This window comes from Micrasema longulum, unplaced genomic scaffold, assembly GCF_059751315.1.
Source record: "Micrasema longulum isolate JH-2025_06_02 unplaced genomic scaffold, ASM5975131v1 h1tg000223l, whole genome shotgun sequence".
Classification (NCBI taxonomy): domain Eukaryota; kingdom Metazoa; phylum Arthropoda; class Insecta; order Trichoptera; family Brachycentridae; genus Micrasema; species Micrasema longulum.
In genome coordinates this window covers 75,926-90,034 of record NW_028277428.1, presented here as the reverse complement: position 1 = coordinate 90,034, position 14,109 = coordinate 75,926, and the positions used below count along the sequence as shown (strand labels likewise).

The window sequence follows — 14,109 nt, the reverse complement described above, 5'->3', positions numbered from 1 at the left end:
AAAATGCATCATGAATTGTTGTCGTACGATAATTTTACCATCATGAAGCTTAACTATTATTGCGTAAGAATGTCGGCTGTTTCCAATTATTCAAAGCTTAAAATTTCAGCCCTTTAGGCTTTATTTAATTAAACCTTAAAAGACTCATCTAATCGGCCAATTGGGCCTCAATTATTTATAATCTTTGACACTTTGAAATTTAAGCCCTTCTGTTTCTGGCAGCAAATGTATTTTTTCTTAAATTTATTTACTTAATTTATAATAATGTCATGTTTTTTTTTTAAATTGTGCTATAATTTCATTTGCACAACATGTAAACAATAAATAATTAAAGGTTTAATAAAAATAAACACATTTTTTTACCATTCATTCTTGTTTCTCCCAACATCTTGATTAAAAGATAATCGTCTCAACTTAGCGCTTAGTGAGAAATCTTTCATCATATTCTTAAACACCATATATTTTTAATGAAAAAAAAACAGAAAGGATTAATATTCATTACAAATAAGAATCTTATAATTCAAATAATGCTACCATATTCTGAATCTCTTTCACTCTCTTCAATCCATGCCTCATGTCTGAGGATGGTGATTACGCCTGACTTCAGGCTGAGCTCGTCTGTGGACAGTCTTTTTCCATCTAGAATGGTCTTGTACTCTTCTATAGGCATTGGCCAGTGATAATTTTGATAATTCAGTGACTAAACGACTCCATCTTGTCGGTTGACGTCCACGTGACCTCGTTCCTTCGACACTTTCCAAGAGAACAGTTTTCTCCAAGCTATCAGAGTTCTCATCAAATTATCATATTGTGAATGGGACACCACGAAAAAAGGTTAATTAGTAAACGACTGTAAAAAAGACATTTCATCACATCACACCAAAACTCAAAAATGGTGTATGCATAAGAACAAATTGACTTATTAATTAAAAAGTTTATTACATTTTTTTCGAAGATCTAAAAAACTTTTGAACGTTTTGACTACGTCATTTTATACGATGATTAAATGTGTAGAATTCCTTTACTTTTTATCAGTCTACATGTCACAAAATGGTGTCTGATTATAGAAATGGAACCAACAGGTGATAAGTACGAGGCGATATCTATGGACAGCGGCTACACTCGCTACATGATGCTGAAGATCCGAAGAGTTGGGGCCAGAGACTTCGGCTCCTACAAATGCGTTGCCAAGAATTCCTTGGGAGAAACTGATGGTGTCATCAGGTTGGATGGTAAATAAATACTTAGAATCCAAATATATAAAAAAAAACTATTTATTTATTTATATAAAACTTCAAGTACAAAGAATAAGTACTTTGGAGGACTTATTGCTAAAAGCGATATCTTCCAGCCAACCAAAAATCAGGCGAACCCCACCTCCTCCCATCTATCGACAATTTCGCGATCACCGGACAAGCGGGGGTCCGGATTAACGAAACCCTAATGTACTTGTTTGTTCATACGTATCAAAATAAACAAAATATTAAAATTAGCATACATATTACGCTTACACATGCGTGCACGTACAAACATAACATGTATTCAAAAAAAGTATAAAATTAAATATTTACGTTCTTACGATATTTTATTTTATCTTATTTTTACTTCATTTTTTTACATAAATACAAAACATATCATACAATTTATACAATGGTTTCAATATGTCGATAAAAATACTTATATTTATATATATATATATATATATATATATATATATATATATATATATATAATGTGTCTCAATTATATTATGAGAATAACTTCAATTATAACATAATAAAATTTATGCTCAGTACTTGTTTTAGTGTATCAGTGTTACTTATTGTACATGTTAGTGAGAGTGAGTATAAATATATATTAATTGTGAGGGTGTGTGTTACATGTGTATGGGTGTGTGAACATACACATATATTTAAATTTTTGTTTTGTAAATAACTCACTATTAAAACATAAAAACATAGTTGTGGTAGAGCAGGGTTCAAACCCTTGACCTCTGAGTCGTGAGTCTGCGACATTTATCACGAGACCATAACCCATTATTCAAATATACGTTTTTCAAATATAATCAAAAGAATTTTCAAATATAATCACAAAACCATTGACATTAAAACATGTTCACCCTATAGTCCAAGCTACTTATATTTTATTTGATATTTTTAACAGTATACTTTAGTTTCAAAATATTCATATTTACTTCTAAAATCAAATATTTTTTGTGTATTTGTTTAATTAACCCTTTGAAGCATCGTAGTGTAAAAAGGTACCATATTTTCAATGTATTTTTTTATACGAGAACCGTACAACATTGATTATAATACATTATAGACATTATCGCTAACATAATTCACTAGAATTTCTGTCGAGAAAGAGTTTTTCTAAAAAGTTGTTTACTTACTAACTAGCGAAGTGGTTTTTAAATTTATACCATCTGGAAAAACTTTACATATTATATATTTTTTGCATTTTACACGCAATAATCAAAGAAACAATACTTTTTTTAAATTTATTTTTTATTAAATTACAGTTACGTAAAATGATACATGTTTTTTTTCTATTTCAATCTACTTTTATATATTAAGTTAAATTTTAAACTGTTACTTCCCAAAAAATAGACTAGTACAAGTGTTTGGAAATTGAAATAAACTGTTATAGTTATTGGGAAATTTTCATTAATTTCAAATTTACATGAAAAAAATATAAACGAAATGGAAAATAGAAAAACAAAAAATAATAATACAGTAATACTTATTGAAACAGAGTGCTGTTTTTACTCGGGTTCAAAAAAATAATTACATTTTTTAATGTTTGTTTTGTTATACATTAGTTATTAACACTTTGTATCCCGGATCCGTGTAAACACGTGATTATATAACCACGCGCTGCGTCCCGGTCCTGTGTTTACACGTAGTTTACCAGCTGTCTAAAAAAGTTCATTTTATTGACATCTAGTGACTTTTATAGGTACTTTTTTGTTGCTGGTAAACCACGTGTAAACATGGAATCGGGACACAACGCGTGGTTATTATATCACGTGTTTACACGACTCCGGGATACAAAGCACAAAAAAGGAGTGAGACCCTGAATGAGCGAACATTGCAATGTGGCTCTTCGTTAGGCCAATGCTGGCAAACTATCATACAAAAAACACTAATTAAATTTTTTCAAATAAATAAGAATTTTTTTAATTGATTCATTCTAGTATTTTCATAATTATGACACTTTAAAAAACCCTTTACAAAGCATGAATTTTCACAAAAATAGGCCAGCACAGGGTAAATTCTATGTGTATTCGGCTGGTGTTTAAAGTGTTGATAGTTTTTAGTTTTTAATTAAGGAGATAATTAAAATGAATAACTGTGCCTCAAAGAGTTAAAAAAAATAATCAAACTGAAGTTGTTAAATTTATTCCTCTGCATAGGTTGTACCAGTGAGGGATACATTGTTAATTAAACTTTTTTACCTAAAATGTATTCTGGCGAATCATCAAATAAATTAATCATGAAACGTAACAAGTGAGAAGATAATCTACATTGAAAAGTAATTTAAAAACCTATTAATAATTTCAGAAATTCCAGCACCATCAACATCCACCACTTCAGCCCCAATGTTTCCAGATAACATTATTCCTACTAAAAAGAAAGGTATTTCATTGAATTTCATTAAAATCTTACAAATATTGTTTTTTTTTGTATAAAAATTTAAAAAAAATTACGTGATAATAAAAGTTTTTATTTACCCAGTTTATAGAAAACAATATAATTTAATATATATTTTTTGTAAGCAATATAATTTATTTAATTTTACAATACGCCCAAGGGGCATTAACAAAAATAATGTAGTTAAGTACAAACAAAGTAAGTAATAATTTTAAAAATAAACTATACTGTTTTTTTTGTTTTTTTTTGTATACATGTAGAAACAGAAAAATCATGCTGCAATCAAAACTGAAAAAATAGAAAAATGATAGAATTAAAACAAAAGATGTAAATAACTTCTAAAAAGTTTAAACAAAAAAAAATATCAAAAAATTGCATTAACAAATTATTATTCAAAATAAATAATAAAAATTTATTTACAGTAAGTAAATAAGATAATATTTAACTTATATAAAATATTTGATAAATTTATTTCAGAAAGAGATAAGATAATAATAATACACATAAAAAGCATAAAAATAGTTACATCAAAAATAAAGATTTATTGCGACTTTAATAATTAGTTTTAAACAGTGCATTTCAGAACGTTTTAAAATGAATCATTGTTGTATTACAAATGTCTATACAACAAGTAAATTTGTTGGCTAAGGAATGTAAACGCGGAATCGGAGAGTGTCGTGCATAGTTAGTACCTACGTATGTAGTTGCTAACAACTCCGTACTTCTAGTAACTCGATTCGGTATTTTGAAGTTAATATGATTCAGGAGTTCACAACAATCGAGCTCCGAATTTAAAATAAAAAAGGTCATTTATTTTTTACACTCTTTTAATAAAATAAAATTTCAAGCGTCAAATAGATACGCGTAATTTATAATATAAGAATATTCAATTCACAATTTACAAATCTTAAATATTTTCTTTAAATTCTCTCTATGTTCTTTATGTGTAATTTATACTGAGGAGACCACACAGTGGAGTTATTTTCTGTCTTATATTGTTTCTAATTTACCCCTAGTTTTGAATTTTAGTTTTGTTTTCTGAGAAAAGTTGTTTTTGTTTTTTTTAAAAACCTCTTTTTTTAATTTTAGAAAAACATAGGAAAAAGAAGCAGAGATTTCCTCTCAATAAAGTTGTGGACGATTATGAAACCAACGATTGGAAAGACACAGGTATTACAAGTTTTTTCATTTAATTTACAAATGAATATACATTCGTACGAGTATGTATAATACACATCAGGGGCGTGCGGTGGGGTTTTAATTACGGAAGCAATTGATATATAAGTAATTGGTACATCATAATATACACCGTCCTTAAGAAATTAAAGACAAACTCAATACATTCTTCATACGATTAGAAATGTAAACAATAATCTTACATATCTAGTTATTAATTGTAATGACAAATCAACCAACTTCACTTTATATACTATAGTAAAAAACTGCGAAGTATTTTGTGGCATTATATTTTATTTGACTAAAATTCAGTGAAACCAAAATAAACATTATCTTGTTAAAAAACATGACTATTCAACGAAAAAGAATTGGTCATTATTTGAACCTAAAAAATCAACATTTGTAGTAGATTGTAAACTTTTTTCTTATAACAAATCAACATAATATTGATGTTATGTTTGAATTAAATTCTAGATTTTACCGTGTATTTCTACTTTATCACAAAATAATTATTAAACTATTATGTCCAGCGCCAAAATACCGAAATCGCATCTCTGTGCTGCGCGGCGCAGCGCGGGGCGGAGTTGCGTTCGCGTCGTATGTAAACTACATGGAAAATAATGTATTGGTTTATTTCGACTGCTTCCATTGCCTAGTGCGAAATGAAGCGTGCGCCTGCGCCCGGACTGCGCGTTCAGTACGGCGCTGGAACGAAATTTCGAATATGCTTCCATAGCGATCGTTCTTTAAATCGATACCCAGCCAGCCGGTAGCAAGTACTCGCCTATCAGTACGCGCATGACAGCGCTGGTAAATGGATGTATGGAAGGTTACGTTGCTTTTTAACATATATTTATAAGGCGATAGTGAAATTCCTTCACAATTTATCTCGATTATTAATCAAATTATTATTACATAATTTGTTAATAGTAATTTAAATGTTAGGTATTATGACTGATAATTAATTTATTTAATATGCTATTTTATAAACATTATTTGCCAAAATGTAGGGAACTAATGGTTCCATGCGTTCTATGAACGGATCGCGCATGATACACATTGTACATAATGGTGGGCCGATATTTTTTTTCCAATTTTTGAAATGAAAGGGGTCTTAAAAGTTGCCTTTTGGATTACTCGGAATGAAAATTTAAAAAAAAAAATCGATCCTACTTTTGGCACTCAACCAGAAATTGAAGTTTTAGAAAAAGTCATTCTTCTGCGGTTAACCGGCTGTCATTTCGTATTTAAGAAAGAAAATCAGTCTAATTTAATTTTATAATGTGCATTAAATTTTATTTAATAAGTGTCTAATACCCGTATGCAGAGACAAAACTTAAGGTGAGGAAAGTACATTCTAATTTCAAATGCAGAAAATAACCCAAAGGTGAAGACAATAGAATGTACTTTCCTCACCTTAAGGTTTGTCTCTGCATACGGGTATAAGGGCGTGAATTGCATTTTGTTTTTAAGTAAATAAGTAGCATTGTTTTTATGGACCATTGTTTTCGTCAATATTAGCCAGGCGCTCAACGAAATCAGTTCCGCGGAGAGTAAACTTCTTGCTTTATGGTAGTTTTAAAACGTGTTCGAATTTGTAATGTGAACAGAAAAATAATTTTGTCAATGTAGTTAATTAACAAAATGTTCAGACAGTGATTTACTTCAAACCTTGGTTGAGGGCCATCTGGGATCCAAAATGCAACTTTTTAGACCCCTTTCACTTTGACGTCTAAAAAAATAAAAAACTTCATACATCATCGGCCCACTTTATTGTACATTAATCGTTCTTCTTTAAAATAATCTTGATAAATCTCGATGTTCAGAAAATAAATAATAATTACATAAGTTGGCGCGCTGGGAGGGCGCTGAAATATATTTTAGGGTTGCCAGACTAAAATGTTTTCAGATATCGTATGGAATTCCGGCAATTTAAAAAAATATATCTGTATGCACAATATCTAAATATAAATTAAAAACGTATCTTTTGGAACTTCTATAGGAATATCTAAAAATACCTTTAGCTAAGAAAATTCATCTCCAGAAAACAAGATAGTTTTTTGTTTCTTCAAATATAATTTTATTATTTATGTACATTAAATACAAGAAAGTGTAAAAAATCTAATTTATAAGGAATAATAATTAAATATAAGTGTGATCAAACAAATGGATGCCATTCATCATTCTTAAAGTTTCACGGCTCCAATCAAAACTAATGTCGTTTCTCAGATCAATGAGAAGTTTGGGAATAGTAGGTACTTCCTTTTTTACTAAAAACTCTAGAATTTTTTGTCTGATGGCATGGTAATTAATGTTGTCAATTTCGATGTTTTTTTTTCTCTTCCTCTTCTAGTACTTGTTATTTTTGTTGATGGTACCTCAGGGGCAATTCTCTGAATAGACCGTTTAGATACACCTACAAAAAAAACATTACTTCGATAAAAAAATATGGATTAATAAATAATCTTAAAGTATATATCCTATTGTTGACAATATCAAAACTAGATCACATGATCAAAATTAAGTCAATTTGTAAATATTTTTCATTTCTTTTCAGAATACGATTTTTCCTTTGCTTCGGCCCGACCTCCGCCATCAGCTCTGAGTAAAAGTGCTACCCATATTCATTCGAAATCACTTCTCATTTTTAGCATATTTTTCAACATGTGCATTTTATTAAATCATAAATTATCCCAACATTTTTCATTCGTATCTCTAAGATGAGTAATATTACAAGTATTTTAGATTATTAAATATCTAAACTTTTCTTATTTTACGAAAAACGAAAAATAAAACTCGAAAAATTCCTTGGTGTTCCTGATACTTATATTTATAATACATTTGTACTCTTCATGTTTGCATACAAATGTTGCTGAATTTTTACTCAATAAATTATCTATGCATAATTGTTACAACTTTTTTTTGTGTATGGTAATTTTTCAAACGTTTTATAATTTAATTTTATTTACAGGGTTAAATTACATCACATGAAGCCTTAAATTTTTTTTTCAATATCTCATAATTATAATAATCAAAATATTTTTATGTAATTATTCATGGCCGTTTTCGAGTTATTTAGGTACATAATATAAATTAGACAAGATATGTACTTTTCTCATGGGTGTGTTGGGTTCGATTTCTAACGAGACAAACGATCTAAACGGATCAATATTTGTTCCTATGACCAGTTGTACAAAAAAAACGAGTTATTCAATGTTGGAAGTTAAATTATTGTTACGTTTACGTCAAAAAGGGCAAATTGGGTTTTTGTATCTTACATTTTACATGCATCGAATTCTGTCCATTTTGACTAAAACGCAAAAGTTATTCAATTTAAACATGGATTTTACTTGAAAATTAGTGTATCTAGCTGATGCCAATTTTTTTTTTGATAATTTTAGTTCTGTTAGATAAAAACCAACTTTTTACTTTTAAATGTTGTATTAAAAATTAAATCAATTACATAAGATTACGTATATATTCCTTAAAATTATGGAAATCGTAATTTATTTTAAGATATATGCTACCCTTTCCGAAATAAAATTATTCAAATTAATTATTACTACCTAACTAAAGTGTTTTATAAGAAAAAAATATTTTGTGATTTGTAAAATATAATTTTATTTTTAAACTATTATTGTTATACGCGTATTTGTACCTGCAGAAAAGTCATTAATTGTTAGTTTAAAGTTTTAAAAATTATATTTAGAAATAGTTGTTTTTCGTGGATTTATGTAAAAAGCTGTTTAGTTTTAGTAAACATATCAGATTATTTATTTATTGTTATTTGTTCAATTTTTTTATAAAAATATTAGCAAGCAAATCATTTTCAAAGAATCTGTGTTTGTTTACTATTTCTTTTGTGAGTTTATTTTTTTTTAATTAGTTGTATTATAGTTGTACGTATTTAAAAATAACTTCAGTTCTTTCCAGGTATTTTCAAAATACTTTGTAATGAAATTTAAAGCTGACTTCTTGAACATAAATATTTATTAATTATTAATACAAAAATCATAAAAGTGTTTTTGTTTCTTTTGTAATATTTTGTCATTGTATAAAACTTTGCACATATTTAAAAATTAGTTAAATGTTTTACATAACTGTTTTTCCTTAACCAAGCATTTCAACCAGTTTTGAAAGAAGCCGTTACAGATTTGAATGAACTTTCAAGAAAAGTTGGACATTATTGTTGAATCTATTATGATGATGTAAAATAACCTTGATTTTGATAAAAGAACAGCCTGTTATTTAACAAAACGTTTTTTTCACACTTATAACTTATTGTGGTAAGTTCCTGTCATTATTAAATGTGTTTTTTCTAAATGATACATATATGAATGTTTAAACTTACAGAAAAAAAATTTAATATACTTGCATTTGGAAATTGCTAGACTGTATTTGTTTATAATCATGGTTACAATAATAAATGTGCTTCAATTTTAATATGTAGTAATTTGTAAATAAATAAAAAATTACGTTAGATAAAAATAAAAGGTGTTATTTTATTCAGACTCATTACACTTAAAACCTATGTACTTTTAAATTCCTTTTTATTTTTTTACTCCTTTTTAAGTAGTTTTATTTACACTTATATGTTTATAAATGTGTATAAACCACTCTGAGCGCTGTCGGCAAAATGTATGGAAGAATACTGATAGAAAGAGTAAGAAACGTGACCAAGGAGAAAGTATGGGATGTACAGAGTGGATTTATGAATGGTAGAGGATGTATGGATCAAATATTTGCATTACGCAATATGACAGAAAAGTTTTTGGCGAAAAACCAGAAGCTTTTTTGCGCTTTTGTTGATTTGCAAAAAGCATTTGATCGAGTTGATAGGAAAAAATTATGGATGGTTCTATCGGAGTATGGAGTGAGTGACAACCTTGTCCGCGCTATTGCTTCTTTGTACAAAGATAGTGTAGCGTGTGTAAGGGTAAATGGGTCATTAACCTCCTGGTTTGACATCCCTAAAGGAGTCAAACAGGGATGTGTAATTTCACCGTGGTTATTCAACATATACATGGATAAATGTATGAAAGAATTGAAAAGTATGGATGTGGGAGCGAAAATGAGTAATCTAACTGTCAGTTGCCTTCTGTACGCCGATGACGCAGTCCTCCTAGCTGACAGCGAAGAGGAACTGCAATCCTTGGTTACAAAGGTTTACGAAGTGTGCAAGGAGAGTGATTTGCTAATGAATGTGCAAAAGTCGAACGTCATGGTCTTTGAAAGAAATGTAACTATGACTGAATGTAAGATTGTAGTAAATGGAGATAGTTTGAAACAGGTCGAAGAATTTGTATATCTGGGTAGTATGTTTACTAGAGATGGAAATATGGACAAGGATATTGAAAGGAGGGTTAGTGCCGGTAACAGAGTTAATGGTGCCTTAAAGTCTGTCGTAGCAAATAAGTGTCTATCGCAAGAGGCTAAATTAGCAGTTCATAATGGAGTTCTGGTACCAACCCTAATGTATGGAAGCGAAGCATGGAGTTGGAAAAAAAGGGACGAAAGTAGACTGAATGCTGTTGAAATGCGATCCCTCAGGCGAATGTGCGGAAAAACAATGTATGATAGGTGCCCTAATGTCGAAATTAGAGCAGAATGCAAGGCTGAGTTAAGCATTATCGACAAAATTAAGAAAGGTCTTTTGCGATGGTTCGGTCATGTGGAGCGAATGAATGATGAAAGAACGGCTAAAAAGATTTATGATGCGAATGTGTCTGGTTGTAGAAGTCGAGGAAGGCCAAGAAAGACATGGCATGATCAAGTACAACAAATTCTTGAAAGTGGTCATGTGAAAAGTCGGAATAATCGACGTGCGTGCATGAGAAGATGTATGAATGTGAAGGAAGCAAAGGAAGTGTGCCAGGACAGAGTGGTGTGGCGTTCTATCCTCTCTGCCTACCCCTCCGGGGAAATGGCGTGATGGTTAGTTAGTTAGTTATAAACCACTCTAATTTAGAGTTATACTTCAACCGGTTATGAGGTTTCTACCTCATCGCCAGGAATTAAACTAACTTATTATTACTTGCGTTGCTATTTCTATTTTAAATTATTTTATAAAAGTGACAGAAAAATGAAAAAAAGAGAGAGAAAGGAGATAAAATGAATTATTACGGGAATATTTTAAAAATAATTAAGTTAAATTTAATTGATTATTTATTAAATAAAATAAATAAAATAACCACTAATTTTTATTTTTCACTGACCGGTTTCAAAGCAAACAAGCTTCTTCTTCAAGGTTTACGTAACTAATGAATTGATTCCTTTTTTTATTTCTATCATGTTCACTAAATACTACACAAGTGTTTTTTTTTCCTACACGGGTAAACTAAACTTTATATTATGATTATTTATTATTTGAAGTTTTTGATTAATGGCTTTACTAATTTTCTAATCATTCTAAATTGTCTAAACAAAAACCATTTTAATAGACATGCAAAATTTCTAGTCTTAGGTCAAAAGTTAGTTTAATTCCTGACAATGAGGTAGTCACCTCGGAACCGGTCGAAGAATAACTCTTAATTAAAGTGGTTTATACAAATTAATTTATAAGTGTCAAATGTCATACCACAAAGTGAAAAATGTTTTTCATAACAATAATAGTTTTATTTATCTTTTTTTTTTTTTTTTTTTAAGGAATAACCAATATTAAAATATATTATCATCAGTCTGTTTCTGAAGCCCTACAATTTAATCTTGCTTTTAAATTTTAAAATTATCGCGATTCAAAAAATAATGTTATCAGTTCACAAATCTACTACTCTGTGCTACTGCACAAATCTACTACTCTATGCTACTGCATAGAGTAGTAGATTTGGGATTTTAGAAAGGGTGTATTTTGATCAAATTTATATTGAAAATTGAAGATTATTTCAAAACAATAAAATACGGCGTTTTTTGAAGACTTTCCAGAAATAATTCAAAAGAATTTTACCTTCAACAATACGTTTTTTTTTTTTATTCTCACCATTATTCTCTTTTATGCACGCAATAGAACACTAGATTTCGCATAAGTACAACAATCGCTGGGTATCTAGATCAATTATTACTTAAAGGTACGATGATCAGATTTACTCAGGATATGCCAGTCCGTGGTCTATAAAAGTTTACAGTGTAAGAAAAAAAGGGTAAATAAATATTGTATACATATAATGTCGCAAATCGAAAACAAGAACTGTTGTATGGTAAGCAAACGTGCTAATAACTTGACCGTGATGTGGACAAAAACTAGGAGTTACATGAAATACAATATTAAAAATATTAAAACTGAAAGTGACGGTTAAAAGTTAAAATGACTTGTGTGCAATTAATGGGCCAGTAATGTATCATCATCATCATCATTCCATGTCCGCTCCCTAGCCAGGCGGCTGCCAGCTCCAGGTTAGGTTATTAAACGCAAATAATGTCAAATACCAGCAGACCGAAACAAATGAAAAGAAAGATTCTGGCAATTGCAGTACAGTCTATTATCATGTATGCGGCACCAATCTGGCAGAAAGCTCTCAGTCGAGAGTACTGCAAGGAAATGATATGATATGGACAGAGAGTTTTGATTCTAAGAGTATGCTGCGCATACAGGGCCATCTCCACGGATGCCGCGCTGGTGTTAGTGGTAATGATCCTAGCGGATCTACTTGCTGAAGAGCGAGGACGGTTATTCAGGAAAAACCCGCTGATTACCGAAAAGATCAAACGCCAAGAGAAAGAGACGACTCTTCAAAGGTGGCAAGGCAAATGGGACACATCTCTGAAAGGAAGATGGACGCACAGGCAAATAAAATACTCTTTATGAGTTAGGTAAACCAAAAGCACGGCGAAATCACCTTTCGAATGACGCAGTACATGTCTGGGCACGGGGTTTTGGGAAAATACCTCCACAAAATCCAAAAATTCCTGACGGAGGCATGCATGTACTGCGAGACAGTAACCGATGATGCGGAATATACCCTGTTTGCCTGTTCGAAATGGAGCGGAGAGCGGGAAGCATTGATCTCTCAAATAGGACGAAATGTTGATGTAGACTGCATTGTTGACTATATGTTGCAGTCACCGGAAGCTTGGAACTTAGTAAGAACCTTCATGGAGTCCATATTGTCAATGAAGGATATAGACGAAATAAGGTTGGCACCTCTTCTTGTACAGGCAACAAGATAGAGATATGTTATTCTGACAAATTTGCGGTCTCGTGTAGACCATAAGGTAGGGACTGGCCCGCAAAACGGGGGGTTGTAGCCGGTACGAGTCCGGCACTATCCGGTCCATGATGGATTTCCCGGAGGTTCGCGTCCTGCAGTTCTGACAAGGACAGACAACACACTCGTTGAAAACTTATTTGCATAACAGTTTTTTTATATTTTTTACTTTTCTTATATGAACAATTTATCATTCTTGAAGACGCCTAATAAGGCGAAATCGCTTGTTGGCCAACAAACAAATAGTTATTGACATTCTTCATTACGTTTGAACAATGATTTATCAGTTTCAATTTAAGAATGATTATTTTATTTCCTTACTAAGCCAAAATATAAAATGATTTGAAAAAATATGTATTGGTACCAATCACAAATGCCTTCCTGTTTTTTTTTTTGGTATATAAACGTAGTCCACCAATCTGTGACCTTTTTTTCAACCAAAATTTTTACAATGAAACCTTCGCATCTGCATAAAACGCTGCATAAGAACTGCATTGTGGATATTGATCTAGCGTTATCCTTATCGCAAATTTTGTTTTCTTTTATTAACTATTAGTTCTATTCATTTTTTGTGTCGTATTTATTTATACTTTACTAAGAAAATTAATTACAACAAAAGAAAATACATTAATTTTAATAACATTACAATTTAAAATATATTTTTTTTAAATATATATTTTTTTTTAAGGTTTTCCGTTTTTTTTTTTTTAACACGTTATTCTTTAATCTGTACGCCAGAGGTAAACGTCTGTAACTCCAAATATGATAAAATTGAATTATTACGAGTACTACCTCAAATTCAAATTTTTCTTCCTCTTTTACGTGTTAAATAGCATTAACTGCTAGTTCCTTTAATACAAAAGGTAATGCACTTATATTTTATAACTATTTACAATTTTAATCATTTGTTTTCGTACCACAATAGGCCAGGAGGCCCAATTGCAGTGCATTACACATAGGCTGAAAATACCTTTTTTTGTCATCTCATCGGGAATCGAACACAGAATCTTCCGAATTTGAGACAAGCGTCTTAGCTATTACACCACGGAGGCTGCCAATTATTTATTGTCTCCAAC

General features: G+C 30.4%; 1 protein-coding gene across 4 annotated transcripts in view; it reads left to right on the top strand.

Annotated features, from left to right (window-relative positions):
• Window positions 1-8,394, top strand: part of LOC148283558 (lachesin-like) — a 70,224-nt gene extending 61,830 nt beyond the window's left edge. For 3 of the 4 annotated variants that reach the window (XM_088243655.1, XM_088243656.1, XM_088243657.1), the window contains exons 9-12: window positions 1,068-1,232; window positions 3,567-3,641; window positions 4,746-4,826; window positions 7,390-8,394. In XM_088243655.1, coding sequence (XP_088099781.1) covers window positions 1,068-1,232; window positions 3,567-3,641; window positions 4,746-4,826; window positions 7,390-7,556 — 488 coding nt within the window. In that variant the 3' untranslated portion in view covers window positions 7,557-8,394. The remainder of the gene's footprint in view (window positions 1-1,067; window positions 1,233-3,566; window positions 3,642-4,745; window positions 4,827-7,389) is intronic. The other variant, XM_088243658.1, reaches the window with a different exon arrangement.
• Window positions 8,395-14,109: the final 5,715 nt, after the last annotated feature.